At 60.7% G+C, this 26,638-nt stretch overlaps 2 protein-coding genes across 9 annotated transcripts in view; one reads left to right on the top strand and one right to left on the bottom strand.

Moving 5' to 3' along the window:
* Positions 1–19,854, top strand: part of PRODH (proline dehydrogenase 1) — a 21,374-nt gene extending 1,520 nt beyond the window's left edge. For 2 of the 4 annotated variants that reach the window (XM_049101517.1, XM_025474780.3), the window contains exons 2-14: positions 3,251–3,459; positions 8,260–8,294; positions 8,639–8,788; positions 10,293–10,357; positions 10,559–10,675; positions 11,075–11,154; positions 11,845–11,938; positions 13,287–13,379; positions 13,466–13,612; positions 14,398–14,573; positions 15,651–15,749; positions 19,097–19,185; positions 19,264–19,854. In XM_049101517.1, the coding sequence (XP_048957474.1) occupies positions 3,251–3,459; positions 8,260–8,294; positions 8,639–8,788; positions 10,293–10,357; positions 10,559–10,675; positions 11,075–11,154; positions 11,845–11,938; positions 13,287–13,379; positions 13,466–13,612; positions 14,398–14,573; positions 15,651–15,749; positions 19,097–19,185; positions 19,264–19,451 (1,542 nt within the window). In that variant the 3' untranslated portion in view covers positions 19,452–19,854. Of the gene's footprint in view, positions 1–2,320; positions 2,979–3,250; positions 3,460–8,259; positions 8,295–8,638; positions 8,789–10,292; positions 10,358–10,558; positions 10,676–11,074; positions 11,155–11,844; positions 11,939–13,286; positions 13,380–13,465; positions 13,613–14,397; positions 14,574–15,650; positions 15,750–19,096; positions 19,186–19,263 lie in introns of those variants that run through there. The other 2 variants (XM_025474779.3, XM_025474778.3) reach the window with 2 other exon arrangements.
* On the bottom strand, positions 11,686–26,638 carry DGCR6L (DiGeorge syndrome critical region gene 6 like). Of its 5 annotated transcripts, XR_003146788.3 has the most exons (7): positions 26,441–26,632; positions 26,188–26,348; positions 22,237–22,337; positions 21,904–22,013; positions 21,286–21,426; positions 20,601–20,865; positions 15,961–16,911 (listed from the first exon to the last, which is right to left on the bottom strand). XR_003146788.3 is itself a non-coding variant. In XM_025474782.3 (5 exons), exons 1-5 carry the CDS (start codon positions 26,548–26,550, stop codon positions 20,782–20,784), a joined length of 597 nt encoding a protein of 198 aa, XP_025330567.1. In that variant the 5' UTR covers positions 26,551–26,638; the 3' UTR covers positions 20,311–20,781. The 5 variants fall into 5 exon arrangements, 1 of the variants encoding a protein (XP_025330567.1); XR_007406077.1 differs by lacking the exons at positions 15,961–16,911; positions 21,904–22,013 and adding an exon at positions 11,686–15,935 and having other exon boundaries at positions 26,441–26,628; XR_007406076.1 differs by lacking the exon at positions 21,904–22,013 and having other exon boundaries at positions 26,441–26,628.

Here is a 26,638-nt window from a genome sequence, read left to right as displayed (position 1 = left end):
CAGCCATGCGGCTGGAAGGGAGGAGTGAAGGCTTGGAGCCATCCAGGCCATGTTTGTCTGGTCTCAGCCCTGAGAGCAAAGCCAGGGGAGGAGCCAGCAGACCTGGGGACCGTGGGGTCCTGTAGGTGACCACTGCCCAATGCCAGAAAGCACTGCAGTGCGGGGACCACCGTGGGTACCTGGAGGTGTGGGGAGGCTTGGCCCCGGGGATGCCGCCAGGAGCCCACTGACGTGTGCTCCCTGTGGGGCTTGTTAGGCCACAGCATTACTAGTGGTTACACTGGGGTCAGGGGCCTCAGTGCCTGGCCCTGGAGGAGACGGGGCGGAGGCCAGGCTGCAGGGCTGTGGGCTGCTCAGCAGGACCAGTACTTACTCACTTTGTTCTCTGGCCTGTTGTGAAAATTCCTTCTGCTCAACAGTGCGGGTCTGAGCAGCACCTGGTGGCAGCGGCGATCGTCAAACCTGTTCCTAGGGAGTGTCCGCCTGAAGCAGCCCTGTTTGAGCTGCTGTACTGGTTTGGGACCCAGTGGGATCCCTTCCTTGCCAGAAGACAAGGGTTTAGGAAGCCCACGTGTTCCACGAGAAAGGCTTCTGTGCTTGGGTGTAAGCCAGTGCAGAAGGGGGTAATGAGGACGGGGACAGGATGGTGACCTTGGGGGACAGGGAGGACAGGGAACTGGCCTCACCCCTCCTTGCTCTGCACACATCTGTTTGAGTCTTTTACAGTGAAAACCAGTATATGTGTTCCTGGTGCAAGTTTCCAAACCCACTGAGAATGCCCCCACCTGGGGCAGAGTGGGGCCTGCCCTCATTTCAGGCTGTGCCACCCAGGGGTACACCTGATGCCGGGGGTGTTTTTCAAGGGGTGGCTTTGCTCTGCAGTTAGCTTCAGATCGGCCAGCCCTGCCCCATGTGCTTCCATAGCCCTCTTGATGGGCTGGCTTCCCTTTGCCAGAGTGAGAGGGTGAGTGACTGGCTCGGTGACCTGAGTGGCCTTCCCTGCCATTCCCTCCGAGCCCCGCCTCTCCTTGGGGAGGTGGTTCCTGTGAAATGCCGGGTGTACTGGAGGTTACCAGCCCAGGGATGCCCTGGGCCAAATTCCAGTGTTTGCCTTGCTCCTGCTTCTTTGATTAGCATTGGCTGTGGCTGCTTTCATGCTTCACCAGCAGGTTGAGTGGTTACGACTGCGACCGTGTGGCCCACACAGCCTGCATGATTTACCATGTGGCCCTGCACAGGAAAATTTGCTGGCCCGAGAGTAGATGACGGGCCTGTTTCCACATGTGGGGATTTCTGAGTTCCCAGAACTGACATGTACGACGGCAGGGGTTGTCCAGAGCCAGATAATGGTTTTCAGGAGTCCGATTCTGCTCCACCTACCAGTGGGGTGAAATCTTTGATATAATCAAGATCCAGCTTTTCCTCTGGCAGGGGTGCTCTGGCCCATGGATTCCCTGACTTCTGGCCTGGGCTGCGTAGGGCCAAGGCAGCCTGTCCCGTTCTCCTGAGTTGGCCTTTTATTTTCCATTTCTCATCCACTTTATAAAAACAGTGAGATGCCATGAAGCCAGGTGCTGCAGAGAGGCAGTGGCAAGGCAGAGGGGATGGCCCGGAGACCCGTGGCCTTGGGATGCCCCCCGGTGACCTCAGGTGGGCTCCTGAGGCATCTCTGCCAAGTCCCAGCCTGCGATTATGGGCGGGTCTGCCTTTAGGCCAGTGTGGGGCTGCTCAGGGTTGGTTTGGGGATGCAGGTGTTTGATTTGCTCATACTTCTGCTTAGACTAGGGATTGTTCCCTGAAGGCCTGATCCCAAGAGATGTTCCTCAGAAAAGGGTTCTGTTATCCATTAGGCTTGACAGACCTCAGGCTTTTTCTGTCTTGGAGCTGAGTGCCGGGGACAGTGGACACAGGAATTCCTACACAGATGGCAGATGTGCCCCCCCAGCAGCCATCCCTTGCAGCCCCAGGGGACTCTGCTGTCCTCATTCCTTCCTGGCCTGGCCTTTCCTGCTGCAGGAGCTCTGTGCCACCCCCATGCCCTGGCAAGCCCCCCTCTCTGGATCTGAGTTAGCAAACATCTCCCACCTGTCACTCCCTCACCCTGTTCTGAACCACTCCATGGAGGTGGCTTGCTCCTTCGAGGTCTCCCCTATAGGATGTGAACTCCTTCTTTTTTTTTTTTTTTAAGATTTTATTGATTTATTCCTGAGAGACACAGAGAGAGAGAGAGAGGGGCAGAGACACAGGCAGAGGGAGAAGCAGGCTTCCTGCAGGGACCCCGATGTGGGACTCGATCCCGGGACCCCAGGATCACGCGCTGGGCCAAAGGCAGAAGCTAAACCGCTGAGCCACCCAGGGATCCCCAGATGTGAACTCGTTCTTATCCTAGAATTGTACCAGGCCCAAAGCAGAGGCTCAGGACTTTGGGGACGAATGATGGCAGAAATTGGGTATGTGGCAGTGTGGTTGGAGGAGAAAGCTGAGTGGTTTATGGGCAGCTGTCTTCCTCAGGGGCACGTCCACTTGAGCTGTAGGTCTGCTAAGGCCCTGGATGGACTGTCCTAAATCCACTGGTCCCACGATGGGCTCTCATCTCCCAGACCTTGAAGATGGTCACCTGGCTTATTGTTAGCCTAAGGTTTACTGTAGCTGAAGTCAGACTCCATCTGAATTTCCGCGTGTGTTCATCTGCTCGGCAACCACTGGAGGGCCGGCCCCTTGCCAGGCACTGTTTTAGGGACTTGGAATAAGCAGTGAACAAAACATTGAAAAATCTGGGTGCTCGCCTGCTAGAAAGTTGTACCAAATCCTCCTCCTACCTGGCATAACCCAGCAAGTATGGATACAGAGAATGTTACGATGAACTCACCCGCTGCTGTTCCCAGAGAGACTTGCTGTTCATTTCTGTATCCACCGAGTGGTGGTCAGGCACCCGCTCTGTGCCTCTGGGGTCACCCGTGAGCATGCAGGGCAGGGAGGTGAGTGGTGTTGGGGGCAGGGGGGCAATGGGGGCACTGGGACCTCTGTGGACCTCTGCCCTACGTGAGGAGTGGAGTCACAGTAGCTACGAGCTGAGAAACCAGCTGCTGCTGGTGGTGCCCACTGGTAAACCAAGGCCAGAGTCGGGGTTGGCCCTGGGGACAGTGTCAAGGCTCTACGGTTGGAGCGAAGGGGGCGGGGGAGCAGGGGTGTCCTGCTGGGGACAGGGGAGCCGGGGTCGCCGGGACAACCCTTTCCTTCTGCCTTTCAGCTGCTCCATCTCACCAGGAGGCTTCTGGGGCAAAGGCTGTTTGAAAAGCTGATGAAGATGACCTTCTACGGGCAGTTTGTGGCCGGCGAGGACCAGGAGTCCATCCGGCCCGTGATCCAGCACAACAGGGCATTCGGAGTGGGCTCCATCTTGGACTATGGGGTGGAGGAGGATCTGAGCCCCGAGGAGGCCGAGCGCAAGGAGATGGAGTAAGGCCTCCCTGGGCATCTGCCCGGAACCCCAGAGCGTCCTGGGCCAGCGGGGCGGGGCTGGGCCGAGGCCCCGGGCTGGGGGAGCTTGGTCAGCCTGCTCCCCGGGCTCTCTCTGGGGTGCTTGCACTTTTGCTCTGTGCGAAGGGCACGTCCGGGCTCCCTGTGTGCGCCAGGCCGGAGGAGGGGCCGGGATCGGGGATGGCCACTGTGGTCCACAGCCCAGTGTGGCCCGCCTGCCAGGTTTTGTGTGGTCTGCAGGCTGAGAGTGGCTGGGACTTTTTTATAACTGGTTGAAACAAAACGAGAATGATACTGTGTGACACGGAAAAGTACATGAAAGTCAAATCACTTTTGCTCGGGGTTGGGGGGGGCAGAGTTGATAGCTACGGCAGGTGCCGTACAGGCCACGAAGCTGGAGGCCGATGATGCTACCTGAGTGTCCACGAACAATGTTTGCTGCACCTGGTGTAGGAGGTGCTCTGGCTTCCTGTTCCAGAGCATCTCATCTGGGGGATCGCTAACCTGCCCCACCTTGCCTCGCTCCTGGAAGGTTTTCTCTTCTTTTTTTAAAAAAGACTTTATTAGAGAGAGAGAGAGAGAGAGAGAGAGAGAGAATGAGCAGGGTGGGGGAGGGACCGAGGGAGAGGCAGAAGCAGATGCCCCGCTGAGCAGGGAGCCCGATGAGGGGCTCAATCCCAGGACCCCGGGGTCATGACCTGAGCCGCAGACAGACGCCGACCCAACAGCTACCCCTTCTGGGAGGGTTTTCAAATCAGCAGGTGGGCTCTGGTGAGTCCAGGGGTCAGTGTGGCAGGCTGGCCTGGGGTCTCCTCCCGAGGTCACCAACTTGCTGCAGGGCCTGTTCTCTGGGACAGATGGGCACCTCCCTGACTCACCCTTCTGGGCCAGGGAACAAAATTAGACAACAAGGTCACCCTCTGCTTCCTGGGGAGGTAACCGCACAGGAGATGCAGGCAACACCAGCCCTTTCTGTGCAGAATGCCTCGTTCTCACGCTGGTAGCTGCACCCTTGCTTGCATCTGGGACCCTTAGTGGGGACAGGCCTGCTGAGTAGCCTGCCCTGTCTGAGACTGGGGTGTTTGCTCTGGCCTGCCAACGAGAGGGGAGGGGAGGGGAGGAGGAAAGGCATGACCCGAGGCTCCTGCCTTGGGAACGGAATGTCCAAGCCAAGCAGCAGCAGCAGCAGCAGCAGCGGATTGGCCTGCGGAGCCCAGCCCCTGCCCGGCCATTTGCTGTCTGAAAGGCGGGGTCCTCCAGCTTGGCACCCCTCTGTGTAGTCCTCGTGGGGCGGCCCTCAGTGGGGCTGCCTGTTGAATGACTAATGGGCTCTGTGGCCCTGCTGGGTTGAGGGCTGAGTGGTTTCACAATGAGATTTTCTCCCTCTGGCAGGAAGATTCCTTTCCCAGGGTGATCTGGCTGGCTTCCCGCCTGTCCTGCAGGGGGAACCCTGGGAGGTGGGCCGGCCTTGCCCGGGCATGGTGCCTGGTGCCGAGGAGCCGTGCCCCAGGGCCACCCTGATGCTGTGAGGAGCTCTGCTTGGTGGGCTTTGGCATGTGAGTGGTGGTCCCTCCCATCCTAACATGGGGACTCCAGCCGATGTCAGTGGCAGGTGTCAAAGCCTCGTGGCTGGCTCTGCTGCCCCGTGGCCCAGTGCCTTTGGAGAGGCCTGGGCTGAGGGGGCAGAGCCAGGCTTGCAGGTGCTGGTTGAACATCTACGCTGTCAAATTGCCTGCCCGGCTTACCGGGTGTTCTTGCTCAGGGAAGGCTCCAATATGCAGCCCCCACGCACCCCACCGCCCTGCAGAGACTGCTTCTGCGTCCTGGGGGCAGGGGGCAGAAGTCTGTCTCGCTAATCTTGTCACGAGGCCCACGGACCCTGCTCTGGGGAGTGGTACAGGGGCCACTGCCCCTAAGGTCACACGAGTTGGGCAAGGGAGGGTACAGGTAGTGCCGAGCCTGCCCTGGCATAACCATATGAGGACAGAAAGGATGGAGGCGTCCGAATGCACGGGGCTGCCAGCAGGCCTCCCGAGGGTCTGAGGAGGGGGCCCAGGAAGGGTTCCCTGGGGTAGCAAGCAGGAGATGGGAGGCTGTAGGTGCTGGAGGGAGAGGGCTGGGTGGGACCGTGTGTCCCGCAATACCTGATGGAAGGCAGAAGCTGGGGCTTCTAGGAGAGGAGCCCAATGGGGTCTCCCCAGCAGTCTGAGAGCTGTGAGATAGGGGGCTAGGGCACCTCCCAATGGTGGGCTGTGATGAGAACACCCAGGGACAGTGCGTACGGCAGGTAGGTGTCTCGACTATGCAGACACAGGGACGGCTGGAGGTGGAGCCCGGGGTGCTGGCAGCCGGCCGGGTGCTGCCTGGGGCGCCAGGGAGGTGGGTGTGCAGGTGGGAGTGAGCTCCACTGGGCTTCCCGCATTGCCCCCAGGGCAGAGCTGGCCAGGGCTCCCCTCACTTTCTGCTTTTTCCTAAAAGGCGTCCAGTCAACACATCCTCCGGAGCAGCGAGCTGAGTTTGGAGGCGGCCTAGGGGATGGTTGGGGCTTCCTGCCGCCTCGGCAGCCCTGGTGCTCACGTGCTTCTGCCCTCTGCCCCCGGGGCACACTCTCTTCGCCCTTCCAGGTCCGGGGCTGTGCACGTGTGTGCGCACAGGGCACTCCCTTCCTTTCCCCACCGATGACGCTGCTCCACTGCACCTGGCAGCTGCCGTCTTTGTCTCTCGTGACCCACCCGCCAGGCCTGGTTGAGTGTGAGCCTCGGCCCTCGTGCTGCCGTCTGCTTGGAGGCCGCTGGGCCCTGAGCACGCGGCGGCGCGGCCCACCCGGTTCCTCCGCTTAGTCACTGCTACAGGGCTCCTGTCTGCTCTGTGCCCAGGAGGCTCAGGGATGGAAGTAGCCACAGCCCCTGTGTCCTGCCGCTGGGCCTGCTGGCAGCCAGGAAGGGGTGGCCTGTGCTGCCTTCACCTGTGGAGCCCAGCTGGGGCCCGGAGGGTGGACAGGGTGGACAGGCCGGCCGTGGAAATGTTGAGCCACCTTACACCGTGCTGGGCCCCAGGGGGCCTTTTAGATAATGATTTCCCCTGTGAATGGAATGCGGCCTGCCTGGACGGCGGGCACCTTGGAGGTGGATACTCTGTCACTCTGAGCCACGGCCGTGTGGTTACAAGGCAGGCCCGAGTCCCCAGGAGCCACTCTCCTTGCCGATGAGAGGTGGGCTGCAGGTGACCGAGGGGTCTCATCGGCACCTTGTTGCGGATGGTGAGGCCTGAGTGATGCTTTTGCCTGGTTGTACCTGGGCCCCAGCCTGAGGCAGCTCCTGGTTCCCAGTGGGGACGCCGTGTGTAGGGCTAACCCCCTCCTTCATGTTACAGTCAGATATTGTCGCACTGTGACACCCTCTTCTGTACATCGAGCACACATGTCTAGTGGCCATGACGTGGCTCCTGTCCCCTGTCCCCAGGATGGGGCCTTGTGGGCTGGGCAGCACTATGTGGATGGAGCCCCAGCCCCTGTGGACTGGCCTGACTACTGGGCCGTCCAGGTCCTGACCTGGGCATCCTGGCTCAGAGTTGCCAGATACAGGCCCTGGGGTGGCACAAGAGCTAGGGCCCAAAGGAGGGACTCCTGGAGGGTGGCCCGCAGCCCCAGACTTGTTGGAGGAGCCGGGGATGAAAGCCGGCGTGGCTCTTGAGGCCACCAGGTGGGGTTACCTCCCAGCAGTGTCACCGGCTTCATCTCTGCCTCAGGCGCCCTGGGAGGGGGGTTGGGGAAATTGCTGTCCTTCTGCGAAATGTGAGTGGAGCCTCAGGAGCCCCAAGGGGCCCAAGCGTTTGGGAGCTCACAGGATAGCTGTGGGGCTTTGGCTGAGCTCTTTCTGTGGTAGCTGGGTCGGGAAGCCGCTGGACTGCCACCCCCAGGCCGGGGAGTGTGGCCAGGGCCCTTCGTCTGGGCAGGCTTAGCCGTGATAGGGTGCGTGATAGGGTGCTGTCCTAGACGGCAGGCGCACTCGGGGGTGGGGGCTGCTGCGATTCTAGCAGGTCCGGGTGGCGGGGCGGCAGGTGGCGAGGGCCCAGCCCCGGGACTGCGGGGAGGCGGGGGTGGCTGGGCTGAGCCTGAGGGCGGGGCAGAGGCCACCGTGGCCTCAGGCGGCCTCACCGGCTTCTCCTGAGGCTTGGGAGGCTATTATTTCGGTGTAATGGGAGACCGGGCGGGGCGGGGAGGGGGAGCTTGCATTTTAAAGAAAAATGCTGGTTGTTTCTTGGAAGATTCGCCTCTGGGGTAGGAATGGGGCCGGACGCTGGGGGCGGTGGCTAGGGGTGGAGCTAGCTGCACCTGGCAGGAGCCCGGAGCCCGACCTGGGGCTCCTGGCGGTGGGAGGCGCCTGCATGTAGGGGGCACAGAACAGGGCAGGGCCCTTGCTCCTCAACTCTGGGCATTTTGTGCGTGTGGCCGCCCGGGTCCTCGCCTTGTGGGCCCCGCCTGGCCCGGGCTCCGACTTCCCCTCGGAAGGAGCACCTGCTCCGTGCCTGGGGCTGCCGCCTGGGTGGACTCACTCCTCGCGCTCCCCCCGGGGCTGGGGGCCAGGGCCGCTGGGCCAGGTGGGGTGTGAGGGGCGGTGACCCTGCAGGCGGGGTGGGTGCCGAGGGAGGGGGCGCGGGAGGCACCCTGGCCGGCCCTCGGGCTCAGCCCCTGGCTTCCTCCGCCCCTGACTGCGAGAGGGAACCTGCCTGTCACCTGCCTGTCACCTGCAGGCCGTCACCGCTCCTTCCTTCCTGCAGGTCCTGTACATCGGCTGTCGAGAGGGAGGGCAGTGGTGAGTTAAGAGGAGGCCCCCCGGGAACGAACGCTCTCTGCGCTCGTCCCCCCACCCCTGCTCAGGGAGACCCGGGTTCGGGGGCCCAGACTTGTGCCCACACGGCTTCTCCCTGGAAGCCTCCAGGCCGTTGCTCCAGGTCGGCTGGCATCCGCGGGGCCCTGTCGGGGGCCTGGTGCCCTGGCCCTCGTGGGCCCGGCCTGTGACGAGGGCTCAGCCAGGGGAGGGCGGGGAGCGGTGGGCAGCACGGGGCGGGAGCAGGCCCGCTGCCGCCCGGGAGGCCCCGCGCTTGCCCAGCGTTGGGCGGGAGCCTGCGTGCTCAGGCCACGTGCCTGCGCCTCTAGGTACGAGTAAGAGGGAGAGGCAGTACCAGGCCCACCCGGCCTTCGGAGACCGCAGGGATGGTGTCATCAGTGCCCGCACCTACTTCTATGCCAGTGAAGCCAAGTGTGACAGCCACATGGAGACGTTCCTGCGCTGCATCGAGGCCTCAGGTGGGGCCCGGCTCCTTGCTGGCTGTGCACCTGCCGGCGGGGCTGGGGTGGGGGCTGAGCCCTGTGCGCAGACGTGCTCACGGCGGAAGTGAGTCCAGGCTCTCCGGGTGGCCCAGACAGCCATGGGGTTGACCGCGAGTGACGCGGAGCCACACGTGGGCTCGGGTCACCCCGGGGTCACGCCTGAGTCCAGCCCCTGCCGAAGGAGCCGGGCGCCTCCTCCTGGACACCAGTGCCCAGACGTGAACCTCAGGAAGGCCGTCCGCAGGCTGAGCGGCCCCCCGCCAGGATCCGGGGCTCGAGCCTAGCCACGCTGGGCCCTCGCCTTGCCCGTGGCTGTGCCGCTCCGGGAGCCGGTGCCACGGAGGCCTCCCCACCCAGCTGCCTCCGGGTGGAGTGCCCACCGGGGGAGGCGACTCAGGTGGGCCTCTGTGCCCTGGAGTCTCCGGGGCCTCCCCAGCCACAGTGCAGCCCCCACCCCTCCCCATGGGGCCCCAGCAGCCTTCCAATAGGGAACTTTGTACCTTCTGAACCCTGGAAGGGGTGGGAGTGGGTGGTGCTCAGAAGCTGCCTTCTGAGAGCCGTGCTGGGGAGACAGCAGGTGGTCAGGGGGACACTTGGCCTTGGGGGGCCAGAGAAAGGGCCGCCTCCCCGCCTCCGGGCCTGCTGTGCCCGGAGTGAAGGTCACAGACCTGAAGACAGGTCGTGGGTTTCTGGGGGGGAGGAGCGGGGGGCGGTTGGGGCCTTCTGTGCTCCACCTTCTGCCGTGTTGGGAGTCTCTGTGTTCTGTGAGCCCTATCCCCCCGCCCCTGCCCTCGCCTTGGGCAGCCTGGGGTGCTGGTGGGTGGCATGGGAGAGGACACGAGGCAGGGATAGAAGGGCCGTTCGTCGGCTACTCTGGCCACCGCCCTCCTGGATTCATGCTAACGAGCCCCGCCAAGCTGCCTGTTCCCGCCCCTTGGGGTGTCCCAAGCCGCCCTGAGCGTGTGTGCTTATGGGCTCCGTAGGAGGGACGCTGTGGTTAGCCACCGGCCAGGATATATGGCTCCTTGGTGGGCTCTCCCCTCCTGTTCAGGGCGGGCGGCGGGGGAGCTGGCAGGGGCTCCTGGGGCCACCCACCTGAGCCCGAGATTGCGAGCTGCCACTTAGAGCTGCCCCCAGGGAGGGAGGGAGCTGGGAGCAGAAGGCCCGCGGGGGTGGGGGTGGGGGTGGGGGGTAGCGCCCCTGCGGCCCCTGGGAGGGCCGGTGGGGAAGGGAGGAGATACGGCAGCAGGTGGCAGCGGGTCATTCAGGGCTCCCCGGAGGGCTCGGGCCCATCTGAAAGGAAGAGCTGGGACCTTGTGTGCTGTCGGCCATCGGTAGAAGAGGGTCCCTGCCGGCCCTTTGCAGTCCGTCCCACATCTGGCGAGACGTGTCTGCCTCGAGTACAGATTCTGGGCACAGGCTCCTGGTCCTCCCCGTTCCCGTCTGGAGCCCTAATGGTTCTTCCTGTGGCTTCCGACAGGCGGAGCCAGTGATGATGGCTTCTCAGCCATCAAGCTCACTGCGCTGGGGAGACCTCAGTTTCTGGTAAGTGCTAGAACCTTCTGCCTGCAGAGAGTTTGTAAGAACTTGGCTGAGCCTCATGCAGTGAGCATGAAGTGAAAGCTCCTGTGTTGGCACCTTGGTGTTGGGAGCTGGGTACCAGCTGGACCCGGGGGGGCCCCAGAGTCTCTGCAGGGGTGGGAAGCTGGGCACGCACCAGACGGTGGCTCAGGCCTGCACTTGCAGCTGCAGTTCTCAGACGTGCTGACCAAGTGGAGACGATTCTTTCACCAAATGGCTGCAGAGCAAGGGAAGACTGGTCTGGCTGCCATGGATACCAAGTTGGAGGTGGCTGTGCTACAGGTGGGACAGCCTTGCCCCGGTGGGTGTGAGTGGGTGGGCACCGAGGGGCTCGGGGAGGACTGGCCAGGTAGTGTTTGGGGTGGGTTCCCAGAGGCTCCCAGCACCCCCTGTGGCGGCTGGGGTCCGTTGGGAAGGACATGCTGGGGGGGGGTTGGTGAAGGGGGAGGCTTGCCCTGCAGGTGACAGGGTGCTGCAGAGCTCTGGGTCTGGGAAGCGGCATTAGGGACAGGAAGGAATAGACCTGTCTGTGAAGCAGAAACACAAACCCGAACTGTATCCCGTTCGCCCTAATGCTGTAATAAGGCCAAAAGAGCAACACGGACATTCCGGGGGAACAGGGAGTGTTAGTGAACGGGACTAGGGCAGGTCCCCAGGACTGGCACCTTCTCACTTCTCAAGGAAAGTGTGGCAAAGATGGGCATCGCCTCCAGGACGGAGATTGAGAACTGGTTCACTGCGGAGACCCTGGGCGTGTCTGGGTAAGCGTGGCCCCGAGCTGGGAATTCAGGAGCATCTACCCCGATTCAGCTCTGGTTCCTGCAGAGCCCCCGGGCTTCTCCCAGTCCTGGGTGCCCTCCTGGAGAGCATGGGCCTGGGGTGACAGTGCCGAAGGGCCTTTTCCCTGACACACAGCGGGAGTTGACAGGGTGCCGGGGTCCGCACGGCCGGGGCTGCGGCTAGGCCAGGGCCAGGCAGGACTACAGCTGGGTGGGAGCGCCCCTGGGCTGGCAGCGCTGCTCACAGAATTATTTGGGTCCTGGAGTAAGTGTGCCACACTCAGCCCTTCCTGGGACCCGTGTGGCAGGCAGGAGGGTCATGGCAGCTGAGGTCCCGAGGGGACTGAGGTCACCAGGGCCCCTGGGCTGCAGAAGCTGCCCCTTCACACGCGGGGCCTCCCACGTTTGGCTCTTTCCCAGGCCTGCCATGGCCCACGCTGTTCTTGCTGTTTACCCTGGGTTTGTAACAGCCCCCGCCACCCCACTGCAAGAATGTTGTGGTTTAGGTTTCCATTTTGTAAACAGAGGACAACGTGAACATTTTATTTGTCTTTCGGAACTGAACACCGAGGCGGGCTCTGTGGGAGTTGGGCTTGGGGTGCCCTTTTAAGGTGTGGGCTGGTGTGGGGACTGCCCCCCTCCATAGACCCTAGCGCCCCTGTGCTCATGCAGCTTCTCCCGCAGCACCCTGGACCTGCTGGACTGGAACAGCCTCATCGACAGCAGGACCGAGCTCTCCAAGCACCTGGTGGTTCCTAACATGCAGGTGGCACCCCTCGCCCCTGAGCCCTGTCTCATCGGGGTGCAGGGCTGAGAAGGGAATGTTCCCTGTCCCTTACCCTGGGGCCACGGCTGGCAGGGAGCACTGTCCTTCCTGGCCGCACAGCACCCTATGGTCCGGGGGGAAGAGGACAGATCCCCGAGTGCCCCACAGAGGGGCACAGAGACCCATGTCATCTACCTGCGCATGCCGGGCCATCCCAAACCTCGGTGGCCTGAAATGGCAGTAATCCTATTATCGCCGGCGCGGTTCGGGACTGCCGGGGCCCAGCTGGTGGTGGTAGCTCTGGTTCCCTTGCGGTTCTCGGAGGGTGGCGGGGCCTAGGGTCATTGTGCAGGGGCCCTGCTCACACAGCCGGCGGGTGGTGCTGGCTGTGGGGCAGGGCTTCCTCACCATGCGGCGCCTGGGTTCCCAGGGTGAGTGTCGTGCCCACCCCGCCCAAGCCAGGCGGAAGCACCTTTTCCAGCCTAGCCTCACGTGTCCCATAGCGTCACCTGGGCCCAGTTGTGTGTGTGAAAAGCAAATCGCCAGGCCAGCCTGTGTTCAAGGGGAGAGGAATGAGCCCCCTCCCCGCTGCCCCTCTTGCCTGTGGGAGGTGCCAGGACTCTGCACCCTGTTTGAAAACCCCCCTCAGGCTGGGCTGTAAAGCAGCAGCAGAAGCACCTTGGGGAAACATCCCGCCAACCGTGCCTTCCACAAGCATCTGGCCCCAGTGGACTGAGGGCCCATCCCCCAACTGAGACACAGGGCCAGCAGAGGGGCAAGCTTAAGGCCCCTCCAGGAATGCCCTGGGCAGGTGTTAGTGGGCATGTGGCGCTAGCATGGGCATGGGGCCCGGTGCTGTACGAGCCTTCAGGGGAAGGCCACCGTCTGGGGATGGTGCCTCTGTCCCTGCTGCGAGCTGTCCCCACCTGCCTGTAGACGCAGTTCTTCCTCTGAGCCCTCTCCTTGCTGGGAGCTGAGTCCTGGGTGATTGGACGGGTCAAGGGTTACTTCCTTACCATTGTCTGGGGGCAGGAGGGGGATGTCCTGCAAGGGTCCTGGGGAGGCTGTGGGAGCAGACACCTCGGTGCAGGCCTGACCTGCGGCGGCTAGCCCTGTGAGTCAGAGGGTGGTGGCTGGCAGTGACGTTCTGGGGTACCATGTGGCCTCGGGGCAGGGCACTGATCTTTACTAAAAAACAGGGAAGGGGGGCGGTGGGGATGAGGTGGCCTTGCTGGTCCTGGGGACCATGCCCTGGGTGTTGGTGGGCCCTGCACACGGGGCAGGGGGCTGCCCTTCGGGCAGGTACGGTCTTGAAGCCCGGCTGCAGCCTGACCATACGCCGCCCCAGACAGGACAGCTGGAGCCTCTGCTGTCACGGTTTACTGAGGAGGAAGAGCTGCAGATGACGAGGATGCTGCAGAGGATGGACATCCTGGCCAAGGTCGAGGACCCTGAGCGTGCCCAGAGAGGGGGGTGCCTGGCTTACCGGACCCCAGTCGAACCCCCGTCCCCCCCTGCACCTCTTAGAAAGCTGCCGAGATGGGCGTGCGGCTGATGGTGGACGCCGAGCAGACGTACTTCCAGCCGGCCATCAGCCGCCTGACGCTGGAAATGCAGCGCAAGTTCAACGTGGAGAAGCCGCTCATATTCAACACGTACCAGTGCTACCTCAAGGTACCGGCCCTGCCTGCTGCCTGCTGCCTGCTGCCGGCCTCCCTCGAGGCCTGCTGGTGCTGGGGAGGAGGCCTCGAGCAGGAAGAAAGGCCCAGGACCCTGTCACCAGCTGTGTGCCGGCCCCTTCTGTGGGCCTCCGGTCCCAGCTGGGGTGTAGAAGGGGTAGGAGGGAGGCGGGGGGGCCTTTGTACAGTCCGCTGCATGTGCTGTAATCCCCGCATGCCGAAGGCCTCACAGGTCACGGGTTTTTCCAGCCACTTTTTAATTCGGGTCCCTCTGAGGATCCGATGAATGCACTGGTACCCCTCCCCCCCCCAAAGACTTGCTCAGAATTTGGCATGTACCTCAGGGAGCCTGGGGTCCTTCAGGGTGGGATCAGCGAGCACAGACCTGGGCTGGGCTGTTCCGGGATCAGGCAGGTATTTGGAGGACACGGCGTGGGATCCGGGCCGGTGTCCCGAGCATGCAGGACCCCTGCCCCCCAGTCAGTCTGAGGAGACCCTGGAGCCTGCCGTGGCTGCTGGCAACCTAGACTGGCCCCTGGCAGGTTGTCCCCAGGTTGTCCCAGGCCACACAGAGGAATCCTCGTTTCTTAGAGACAGGTCAACAGGCCTTCCTTACCTGTGCTTGTCTCTCAGCCCCGCTAAGCCCCTGCGGGCTAGGCAGCTCCTGCTGGCCCTGGGGTCTCACGGTTGACTGTACCCTGGGGGCACCTGGGTCTTAGGGGACACAGGCCAGGGGGGCATCATCCTGGTCATCGTCAACTTGCGGCCCTGGTCCCACAGGACGCCTATGACAACGTCACCCTGGACGTGGAGCTGGCTCGCCGTGAAGGCTGGTGCTTTGGGGCCAAGCTAGTGCGTGGTGCCTACATGGCCCAGGAACGTACCCGTGCCGCAGAGATCGGCTACGAGGACCCCATCAACCCTACGTACGAGGCCACCAATGCCATGTACCACAGGTGCGCCAGCCCTCCTGGGCCCTCAGGGCTTCGTGGCTTCCTGGGCAGGGCTGCTGGAACCCACCCCATGTGACCCCCATCTGAAGACGGGGCAGGCCTGCGAGTCAGAAGCCTCCGTAGGACCAACATAATGCTTGGGGCCGGAACTGATGATCTCCTCTGCTTTTGGTCTACCCTTTCCCAGAACTATTAAGGTGCATTTTTAGTACAGAAAAGTCTACTGAATAAATCTAAACTGGCCCAGGTCCCCCGCCAGCTCCCGTGCACACCCAGGACCAGGGAGATGCCCCGAGCAGCCTCCTGCCTTTCGTGGTACAGTCGTCAGCTCTTGTGCACCTGCTTCTGGTCTGTTGGCCTTGCTGACGCTCGTGCAGCAGCACATGCAGAGCCCGTGCTTTCTCTCCAGGAGACACCACCAGGAGTGGGTGTCTGCCCGCCCTGGCTCCTGCCCCCTGCCGGCAGCGCCCTGCTGCTTTCCCAGAGCTCCCCGGTGTGCCAGGTGTGTACTCACGCCAGCCCTGGCATCATGCACCCCTTGTGCCCTTGCTTCTCCACGTGACACCCATCTGGATTCTCCTGTGTCACGTGCAGGCCTGAGGCGTGAACCCAACAGCCAGCAGGGTGCCCATCTCTGTGAGCTCTGGGTGGTTCACCGTCAGGTCATTCTAGCAGTGGCTCGGCACCTACCTTGCCCCCGTGCACTCACGGGCAAGGACACAGTTGTGGCACGTTCCGGGCCGCGGAGTCGCTGGGTCCGAGGACATACACCGTCACTGCCAAACGGTAGCATCCTCACTCCGCCCCCCAGGCCTTTCACTTCCTTGGGGACCGCTTCCCAGAAGTGAAGTCGCAGGAGTCACGGGTGCCTGGGGCACTGGAACTTGCCCCAGCTGGTCCCCTGCTGCACATCTAGCCCAGGAGCTGCTGTTTGCTTTCCTGCCTAAGAGGTGCTGAGGAGTGACAGGTGTAGCCCTGGTCCCACCGCTGTGGCCATGCTTGGGAGGAATGGGCCTGCTGGATGGCCCTGGGCCTGTCTGTGGCCTCTGCAGGTGGGGGCTCATGTGGCACTCCCCTCAGGTGCCTCAACTATGTCCTGGAGGAGCTGAAGCACAACAGCAAGGCCAAAGTGATGGTGGCCTCCCACAATGAAGACACGGTTCACTTCACGCTGCGCAGGTAGGCACCCCCTCTAGCAGTCTGGTGCTCTCCAGCCGGGGAGGGGCTTGGGATGAGTGCCGTGGAAGCACGTGCCGCGACCTGCCAGACGTGGTGGTATTCGCAGGGTAACCTTGGGCGGCGACCTGGAGCGGCAGCTTTGGTGTCCTGCGGGCCCCTGCCTCCCAGGTCCGAGTGGCCTTGGCGCTGCAGTAGAAAAGGCTGCCGGCAGTTACTTTGGTTTTTAAAATTAGTACCTGCTTTATTGAAGTTGTGAATTCGAAAACCAGGTTTCATTAGGTGATTTAAATAGCTTACTGCCATGCCCAAGTGCAGCGTGTAATGTGGGCCACCCTCAGGAGGTGGCTGGCACGTCACCTGACTCATAAGAATTTCTTTCAATGCTTTAAACTGCATTTAGAATTTAATATAGTCTGTTTTCTCTTTAAATGCCTGCCCTGTGGAGCAAAACTTTGGTAGAATCCAGACAAGTCAGATAGAGGAATAAGGTGAGGTAAATTCACGAATACCTCAGTGTCATCCCCCTGTTGTGTTTTCTGTCCTAACCCAGGCAGCACCACGTGGGGGCAATTCTGTCTACCCCGGTTGCCACCTTCCTGGGCTTGAGGCCCCCAGCATAGCGGCAGCGGCCTTCCCGGCCCTTGCCTCTCCCAGGAGCAGAGCAGGGTGCTCAAGGCTTGGGGCTGAGCCAGGCTTCGTGAAGGGGCGATGGAGCAGCCGGGGCAGGGTGCAGCCGGAGCGGGGCGCAGCCAGACTGGGTGCCTTCAGGGTGCCTCCTGATGAGCTGACACTGGTCGCTCCACACTTGTTCGGGGACGCGGCACTTACTCTCCACTTGTGACCGCACAGCTTTTTCACAGCCTGAAACTATAGCTGACAAGCATGATTTCTAATGCACAGTGGCCACGGCCATCAGGGTGAGGACAGGAGCACCGAGGCCACCAGTGCCACCTAGGCCGAATGCAGACTGGCGAGGCTCCCTTGCAAGAGTCCCCGCCAGGGTGGTGTGGCTGTTTCCCTGGGACGGCTGGGGGGCCGAGTGGCATCCCAGCTGGACAGGACTGTTCTGTTTTCCTCCATCCCTAGGGACTTCCCAGGTGCTCATTTCCTGCCTCGGATGCCCTGTCCTTGTCACCGGATGTCACAGGGTCAGGAGCACCTTCTGTGTTCAGTGCAGAAACAAAAAAATTAGTTGTAGCCTGACTTTTAAAACAGATACCTGATTAAGTTGCAAATCCTAAAACCTGGTTTTCCCTTAGACTTAAAAATACTACTCTGTGATGGAGATTTGATCAAAGCTTGAACCCCTCGGGCACCAGGGTCCTCCACTACCACTAGACGGTGTACACCAAGAGCCTCCCCTGCCCCTGGCAGAGCAGCTGGGAAGCTGCGCCCCTGCACAGTGCAGGCCCCCGTGGGGGTCAGCGGTGTGGACGGTGCCCACTTCCCGGGTCTCAGTTACGAACTCAGCAGCTTCGGTGGGCCGCCAGCGGGGATCACAGGTAGTCCACTCACTCAGACACCAGTCACGCGGAGAGCAGTGCAACTAAGTCAGAACCTGCCCTCAGAAGGGCTCCCTTTCTCCTGTCTTCTGAACCTTCCCACCAAGAGCTGTGTATCTTCACCATCTTAGCAGGGGCGGCCCCCAGCCCTGGACACAGCTTTCCCCCGGCTCGAGTGCCAGCCGAGCGCTCTCATCGCCCCCGGGGGCCGTGCCAGGCTCCCAAGTACCGCTCCACGGATGTCACAGCAAAGGCTCAGCCCGCATAGCTCCCTGCTCCTGCTCAGGGGGCCGGGGAGCCCGCAGCGGCTGGGGCTCGCCTTCCCCGAGGAAGCAGCACGGGTCTCTAACGCCACACCAGGGATCTCAGTCTGATAGCCTATGTCAGCTTTGGCCGAGTGGCAAACCAACTCACAACTCAAGAGACCTGAACCGCAGTATATTCTGTGGGTTTGTCTTGCATCTGTGGTCAGCTAAAGCCTGACTGGCCCTAAATGGCTTCATTCATTGGCAGGGGCAGCAAAGGGGACTGCATCACATGTCCAATTTCTGACAGGCCGGGCTTTGCCACATGGTGGTCTCGGGCTTCCAGAAGCCCTGGAGAGGGCAAGCCTCTGCCCACATCATATTTGCTCTTGTCCTTATGGCCAAAGAAGTCCGGAGGCCTAGCCCAGATGGCAGGTGGAGGGCCCCATGTGCTGGACAAAGTTGCAGTCACAGGGCAGAGGGTGTGGAGAGTGGTTAGCAGCGGTCATTGCAGGAGCCACTGGAATGTCCCACCACCAGAGGTCAGAAGGGCAGCAGTAGTGTGGCAGCCCTGCTTTAATAGGGTTCGTGTTCCAGCGGGGGACGGAGATACTGGAGACCAGAGCAACATGGTAGAGACTGTGGCCTGCTTTAGACTGTGTGGCCCCCACATTGGAGCCAGACTCTGAGGGAAGGAGGGAAAGGGCCAGTGGGATGACCCTCATGCCAGGGCGAGGTGTCCTCAATGCTCTGAGAGCCAGGGGTGCACACTCCTGGGCCGGCAGCCTGCGTAGGGATGAGAAGGACTCAGGCTGAACATGCCTGGAGGTGGAAGGACAAGGGGAGGTTTCAGAGCGCTGGTGCAGACACGTGGATATAGGAAGCTGGAGGTAAAAATGTGGGAATCCTCAGCCAGTAGACATTTCAAACCCTGGGAATTTTGGTAAGATCCTGTGAGTGGGGAGGTATGAGGACAGGAAAGGACGCCCGACAGAGTTGGGTGGGCCACCCACCCCAACATCTGAGCACTATAGCAATGTTCCGTTAGCCACACAAAGAACACCCAAAATATTACCTGTATTCAGTATTTCGGAAAAATGCATTCTTTTTTCCAGTTTGATATGGAATTCAAAATTCCACGTGTGTTCAGTACCTGCAGCCCATCTCAGTGTAGACCAGCTGACTATTGTAAAGAATCCATAGCCTCCAGGGGCTGGTGCTGCTCTACAGGGCGGAGCAGCCAGCAAGGGGAGGACAAGAGACCCGGTGGGAGGGAGACACTGGGGATGTGTCCCTGAAGCAGAGGGGCTCAGGAAGGGCCGGGGGGGGGGGGCCCTCTGAGAGCCTCCCCAGGCCACACCTTGGGGTAGGCTTGCCTTGCTGGGCAGGGCACCAGAACAGAGGTCAGGGTGGAGAGGAGGGAGGGGGAGGAGAACTTGGTGGCCACGGGCTGAGGTGGGAACCAGCAGGGCAGGGGTTTGGGCGGCACAGAGCCTACACCTGTGCCCCAGACAGCAAGGGATGGAGGTTAAATTATATGCTTGAGAATCTGGGAGTGGCACTGGGGCAGGGGCTCACCTGCCACCTCATCTGTCTATAGGATGGAGGAGCTTGGCCTGTACCCTGCCGATCGCCAGGTGTACTTTGGACAGCTACTGGGCATGTGTGACCAGATCAGCTTCCCACTAGGTGAGCCAGGCCTCTGGGGAACAGGGAACAGGGTGGGGGTGTCCAGGGCTGGGACTCACTGCTCCTGCCTGTGTCCAGGCCAGGCCGGGTTTCCTGTGTACAAGTATGTGCCTTATGGCCCTGTGATGGATGTGCTGCCCTACCTATCCCGGCGTGCCCTGGAGAACAGCAGCGTCATGAAGGGCGCCTGGCGGGAGCGGCAGCTGCTGTGGCAGGAGCTCAAGCGGAGGATCCGCACAGGCAGCCTCTTCCACCGTCCAGCCTAGCGTTCGTGGGCAACTGGCGTCACCCACCTTCAGACTTGACCTCCAGCCCTTCCCAGGGCCCCCAGCCCAATGCCATAGCCTTAGCCCAACCCCAGCCTCACGTGGATTCACCTTTTTATGCCCAAGACTGTGAGACCTGCTGGAAGTGGCCTCCATGCTCTTGCTCGGGATGTGGGCACGCAGGGGGGTTCTGGTGCCTGCCAGAGCTACTGCGAACTGTCAGGAAGGAGTGCCTTTCCACAGTGAGCATGACCCTTCTCTCTGCCTGCTCCCATGAACCTGGACCCCAAGGACCACCCTGTAAGCCAGGGTTCACCCAGCCCACACCCTAAGCCCCACAGGTGGGCAGCTGCCAGGCTAGGAAGCTGACCAGGTCAATAAACCAGTACTGCTGCAGCCCTCAGCTTCATGCCTGCAGTGCTCTCTCGTGCCTTCCCGTGGGATCAGCATCAAAGATGGAGTGGCCCTGATGGCTCTGCCCCTCTGGCACCATGTGTCCCTGGGGCCTGGCCCACCATGGGTGGGGCAGACCCACCCATACCTCCCTTCAGGCTGTATCACAGATTAGGCTACGCGGGGTGCTGGAAACTCGCACCCCAGGATGACAGCAGGGTCCCTGGGCTCAGACCAGTGCAGGCAGGATGTTCCTAGGGGTGGGCCTGGCGCTTCTCCACCCCAGAGCCTTTCTGCTGCTCTGACAGAAGCAGACTCCTGGCTGCCCACGCACTTCCAGGCTCCCCGAGCGGCCTAGATGTGGTCCTAGTGCCTGGGGACATCTGCTGGTTCCTCCGTAGGCCGTGGAGCTACCAGGTGAGGGCCCTGTCATGGCAGGTACCACAGAGCTATCACACAAGCCACATGCAGGCTACACTGAGGTACCTTTATTTCTCTGGGCCACACAGGCCTTGGGCCTTGGACTGTCTCCCACTTATTTAGGGGGCTGCACCTGCCAAGGGAGGGGCTGACACCAGAACAAGCATGAAATCTGGGGCATGGCAGAGGTGAGGATGTGCCCAGTGGAGTGAGAAGGTGCTAGGACCTCCAACTCCACTGTCCCCTGAGGTCTGAGGCGGACAGCCAGCAGAGCAGACCCGCTCTTCCCTTTACCACCATCCTAGCTTCAGACAAAGGTGGGTGGCAGGTACTGACCGCCAGGGTCCACTTGGCCTCTCCGCAGAGGGTCGACCTCTCCTGCAGGCAGCTGGGAAGGTGGTGGCCAGGTGTCAGGAGGACAAGTTCCACTCAGCTTCCTGCTGCTTGCGGTGACAGAGAGACAGAGGTGTCTCTCAGGTGTGACGGGCAGCGGGTAACTGGCAGAGACCCCAGCTGATCACAAGGCTGTCTTGCCCGCCTGGCAGCCCCTCTGTTGCAGCTTCCTGATGAGTTCCAACAGGTTCATCTGCAGTGTCAGCTCCTGGAATGCAGAAGGGCTACTGTGAGACCAGAATGACACCGGTCTCTCCTGTCCTGGCAGGAGCCCCGTTTCCCGAGAGTGCCAGGCAAGGAACCCATGGGACTGACTTCCAGTGAATCCTGGCCACAGCTGGCCAGAAAGGGACAGAAGCAGGGACATCACCCCGCACCAAGGCCTGCCACTGCCCTGGCTCAGCGCACAGGGAGGACCAGTGAGGGCCCTGTGAGCAGCAGGCCTGGAGAAAGTGAACGATGCTCCCACAGCCAGCTGGCTCGCCCTCCTGTGGGCGGAGGCAGTGGGACCTGCCTTACTAATTCCTCCCCCGCGCGGTCCCCCCCCATGGATAAAACCCCAAAGGGAATTGGGCCTTTGGGAACCAGCATCCCCTGGGCTGTGCCAGGGCAGGACTGAGGCACTGACCTGTGGGTTGGTGGTCACATAGAAGCCAGCAACCCCTGCCTTCTCCAGTGTGCTCTGCTGGTCTGCTACCTTCCGGTCCAGCTCTAGGACAATCTTCTGGTCCATTGCCCGCTGCTCCTCACGGATTCGGTGCTCCACAGCCTGTACGGAGAGGGCGGCTCAGGGCTCAGCCCCCTGCTCATCACACACTGCCTCACACACATTGGTGGGCTGCCACTTCCTCCAGCCTGGTACCCATTCCAAGATCACTGACGGTGCCCTTACTGCACCCAGACTGCTCCCTTCTCTGCCACACTGAGCCCTGCAGAAAGCCTCAGCTGCCCCATGGGGATGCTCTCCCATCTGGACCTCCAGCCAGGTGTCCTCCCTTTGCTGTCCAGACCTTACCCAGAAAGGACTGCTTGGGGCCACATGAGCTGGCCAGATGCCAGGTCTACTTCCGTTTACTATCAAGTTGCCAACCGTCTCTGGGCCTTTGTATATATTCCCTCCCCCTGGAGCTGCCAGCTGATCCCAGCTAAGTACCTCTTCCTTGTGCACCCTGGCCCTGGGCTGCTTGGGACCCTGCAGAAGTCTTTCCATGCACCCCCCACCACCCATGGCTTCTTGGTTACATACGGGTCTCCTGGTGGTCCTGAGCATCCTGGGAACAGGATGGACCTCTGCTGGCTGGTCCCCTCATCCCACCATTGCCCTGAACAGGCCCAGCCCTTTGAGGAGCTACAGTCCTGGGAAGCAAGGGGGGGGCGGGGGGGTCACACACTCTCCACTTGGTCCTGCCACATCCCAACTCCCACAGTAAAGAGCCACATTTGGGGACTCTTCAGGCTTCCAATGACCCACCCAAGCTGAGGCCCAGAGCAACCAGCAGCTCCCAAAGCGCCCTAAGCCCTCTTCACCGCAGCCTAGTCAGCAGAGCCCAAGTGGTACCCACCCAGCCCACACCCTCACCTCCAGCTCACGCTGCTGAGCTGCCTGGAGCACGGGCAAGTTGTGGGGTCGGCAGGCCTGCTGGGCTTCCTGGTGCTTCTGTCGCAGCGCCTGCCTGAGCACTAGGAGAGGAGACCAGAGAAGTCCAGTAGGTGGTGATGGGCAAGATGGAGGGGGGCAGGGAACACTTCTTGCCTTGGCACCTATCCTGGCTGTCCCACCATGGGGCAGCCAGGCCAAGGGGCAGACATGAAGCCCTGCCTGATGACCCAGCCCACCTGAAGCCCTGCACTAGAAGCTGGGTGAAGTTCTAGGGGATGTCTAGTACCCTAGCCCACCCAGTCTTGCCCATACTCAGGGCAGAGCCTTTCTCCAGCAGCGAGGATCTAGGGGACTCTGGAGGGTACAAGGCAACACGGGAGGGTGAGACAGGACAGGCTGGCATGGGGGGTGGGGCCACAGCTGCAGCCAGTGCTCAGAAGATCAAGAAGAGTAGGAGACTGTAGTCTGGAGGCTTCTGGGCTTGGATGGCCACAGGCCAGTAGTCCTGGGTGTGAGCTGCCCATCACCCAGGGGGTGTTCAGGACACCACCCAGGCAACCTCCGGAAAAGGAGGGCAGCAAGGAGAGGAGTCACTGTGCCCAAGCATGGCATGGCCTCTGCTCATGGAGGCATGGTAGTGTCAGTCCCTCAGTGTTGCCCTTCAGGGTGGGCAGAGCTGTCCCATCTCATTCCTAGTGCCTTGAGGGAGTAGGGCAGGTACAAACTCTGAGAGACCCAAGGATGGGATGAGCCGTTAGAGGCCCTGTGCTGGGGAATCTGTGTTGCTTGGAGAGGGGCTCACCGAGACCACTGAGGACAGCTCCCACGGTCATCGTTAAATCACACCATAAATATAAGCAAAACCGTCCACTCTATTAGGACTGGTCAGAGAAGAAAGATATCATGGAATGAAAAGAAACCAATTACAAAATAGAATAAACTACACAGCCTAGGGGCATCTGGGTGGCTCAGTCAGTTAAGCATCCAACTCTTGATTTTGGCTCAGTTCATGATCTCGACATGAGTCGACAGTTCGAGCTCTGGGTTGGGCTCTGCACTGGGCATGGAGTCTGCTTAAGATGCTCTCTCCCTCTGCACCCCCCCACCCCCGCTTTTTCTCTCTCAAAACAACGGCCAAAACCAAAACCAAAACCCAACAACAGAATCCAAACTACGTGGCCCAAATCCTAGACCGGTATCAAGTGGCCAGATCTCTCCTATAAGGAAACACAAACAAAACGCTATGTCTTCATCAGGGGTTTGGCACCTCCTGTGCCCAGAAACTTCCCAATCTCCTGTTTCTTGGCATCCTGTGCATCCCATCAGCATCCCATCAGGATGAACCTTCAACAACGGCATTTATCACTTTAAATGAGTTTAAAACCAAGATCCACACTTAAGACATCTCAGGGGGTCTTCTGAGACAAGGCAAGCAAGATGCTCCCTGGTTAATGTTTATAAGGAGAGCACATATCCCTGCCTTATCTGTTTCTTCCCATCCCACCTGGGATATAGCATCTCCTTTACTCCATTTATCAAACATTGCTGCAAATCCCAAATTCCACTGGGTGGGCAACCATAGGTGAGAAGAGAGCTGTGGCCACTGCCCAGGCAGAAGGGGCCTGGCTTTAGCAATGACTAAGGAAAGCAATAGGAGCCAATCGCTACCACCTGCTCAGTCAAGGGGGGAAGGAAAAGCAGACAGCCAAAGCCACAGGGTGCTCACCCACTGCTGGTGGCATTAAAACCCACCTGAAACTTCCAAAGAACAAGTAGCAAAGTGTCTAGAGGGTTATCAAAAATGACCCACTAAAAGGAGCCAGGATTTTGTGGAAGAATTGCTGCCCACCTTCCACTTTTATTAATCTGAGTGCTTATTCACTCTCTGAACTACTAACCTCTGTGGAGATAAACATAGATCACCCAAAGGAGAACAGGAATTACTTACTGACAGCAAAGATTAAGAGGCCACCACTGCCTGTATTTGGCAGAGACTCAAGCACAGGCAGGAGAGGTGGGAAAGCTTTATGGTGGTCAAAGGGGAAGGTTCATCCTGATGGGAGGCTGCTGCAGAAGCTGGAGGTGAGCCGAGGCAGGGAAAGAATGAGAAAACACCTTCCTGTGCCAGAAAGCAGGTAAATGCTCCAAGAATGATGGGGACACATCAAAAGTACAGGGGAGCCAGCCTCAGGGCTCTCCCACCGACCAAACGTGGCACAATTTGAGCATTACAAAGAATAATGAGCTATGTACCTTGGATTTGTGACCGTATGCATCTTACACCCAACAGGGATGTTTGCAAAGACAGTCACTCCAACAATGGGGAAAAGGTAATACCAATTCCATAAAAGTTGTTCTAGAAAATGAAAGAGAACAGTGACCCAATGCATTCTATGAAGCCAGCCTTACCCTAATACCCCATCCAAAGACGTTATAAGAAACTACAATGTCCATTATGAACACAGAGGCAAAGATTCTTCACAAGATTTTAGCAAATCAAATCCAACACAAGCAAAAAGGGTAATACATCCTGACCAAATGGGATTTATCCCAGGAATGCGGTTTATCCCAGGAATGAAAGAAATGAGTGTAACTCACCGTAGTGACCAAAAAGCCACATGATCATCTCCACAGATGCAGAAAAAGGGATTCAACACAACCCCATGTCCACTCCTGAGACACACACTAGTTTTGGCCACAAAAGCTTAAGCTGCCTATCATCATGCCTAGACCTGCTGTCCAGTTTACAGGGAACACAGAGGATGGACAGACGGTTCCACGACAGCAGGAGGAAGCAACCCGACAGGTCCAGAAGGGGGACATCCTACCGGTAGAACCCTTCCCAAACTCAATACCAGGGTACGTGGGGCTATTTCCCAGAAGCGGAAGAGGCCAAAGTAACGAACCGCAATGCATAAACCCAGGCTGGCCTCACAAAGCCACGATTGGCGACCGGCTGGATAATGCGACTGTGGACTGAAGCTCAGAAGACCCCCTGAGATGAGTAAGTTTCCAGGATGCCTCCGCTGCGCTCACGCTGGAGCCTTCTTGCTTTGGAGCATGGTTCTCAGTCCCGAGCCGAGGCTGACCCCCAAGGATGTCTCGGGACGTTTCTGACTGTCGCTGTGGGAACGTACCACCATCCTCTCACGGGCGGAAGCCTGGGATGCTGCTCAACATCTTGCAACACACAACAACATACTGTCTTACCATTAAGACTTGTTCAAGCCACAAAAGGCAGCGCTGCGCTGAAAACCCCAGGCTAGAGGGACGCTGAAGCCTCTCGGTGAAGCCCTTGGTGTTGCTTATGTTCAGGGGTGTCAAGAGCTTTGGCAAAATGTTGATTCCTGAATCTAGCTGGAGAGGATACCCTAACATTACCCTGTACTAAATGTTCTAACTTTTCTTTTTTTCCTTAATAAGTAAGCTGGGGAAAAACAACAAAGGTGGGAAAACGTGATGGGGCAGAGCTGCGCAGCATACCTTGCAGGGCTCCCCGAGACCCCTCAGTGGGGGCGCCTGCGAGGGGCCGCGGCTCACGAGGCTTCGGCTAAAGTGAGGACGTTTCCGGGTCCCCAGGGTGGCAGCGGGCATCCTGCAGGGGGCTCTACGCGCTCTCTGTGCGGGTGGCGTGCGCTCCGCGCTGCAGGAGGGGGTCTGACCGTCAGGGCTCCAGCCGTACCGCCGACCGCCACCCCGGGGCCTGCCGGGGGACTGAGCGGGCGCGCGGGCAAGTCCCGGCACCGGGCGGGGGGCGGCCCGGAGGGACCGTGCGGCTGAAAAGACTGAACTGCCGACGCCTCCGTCACCACCAGAGCGCTGGCAGTCTCCTGACCCTTGACCTGGTCACGTTACGGGGCGCCACCGGGGCGACCCCAGGGAGGGGGCTCGGCCTGGCGCGCAGGCCGAGGGGCGGGGGGCGGGGCGCACCTCGGTGCTCGTTCTGCAGCCGCAGGCGCTGGTTGTACAGGCTCTTCTCGGTGAGGTGCTGGATCTCCAGCAGCCCCTGCACGATCTCGAACACGGTCCCGTCCAGGAGCGCCAGGGCCAGGTCGCTGAGCGTCGTGTAGGACAGGCGCTGCTGGAACGAGCTGCGGGCAGAGGGGCGGTGAGCGCGGGCGGGGCCCGGGCCCGCCTCCGCCGCCCGCCCCGCCCCGCCCCGGCCCGCCCCGCGGCCGCGCACCTGGGCAGCTCTTTCACTAGGCTCTGCAGCGCGGACAGCAGCTGGTAGTGCCGCTCCTGCTGCCGGGCCCCATCCACAGCCTCGTCCAAGGCGCCCGGGTAGCGCTCCATGGCGCCCGAACCCCGCCAGCCGCGGCCAGGGCGACGCGCGTCCTCTGCGTCTGTCCCGAGGGAGGCGCGCCCCGCCCACGTTACGTCC

This window comes from Canis lupus, chromosome 26 (genome assembly GCF_003254725.2).
Source record: "Canis lupus dingo isolate Sandy chromosome 26, ASM325472v2, whole genome shotgun sequence".
NCBI classification, from domain to species: domain Eukaryota; kingdom Metazoa; phylum Chordata; class Mammalia; order Carnivora; family Canidae; genus Canis; species Canis lupus.
The sequence above is the reverse complement of the archived record's forward strand: the minus strand, read 5'-3'. Positions and strand labels throughout refer to the sequence as shown.

Bases quoted from the DNA above. Each gene is read 5' to 3' on its own strand.
- DGCR6L (XM_025474782.3), bottom strand. From the start codon at position 26,550: ATGGAGCGCTACCCGGGCGCCTTGGACGAGGCTGTGGATGGGGCCCGG. The intron at 22,338-26,187 runs GTGCGCCCCGCC...CTCCTCTCCTAG, and splicing joins GCTGCAGAACGAGCACCGAG to TGCTCAGGCAGGCGCTGCGA. The intron at 21,427-22,236 runs GTGAGGGTGTGG...CTCTCCGTACAG, and splicing joins CTCAGCAGCGTGAGCTGGAG to GCTGTGGAGCACCGAATCCG.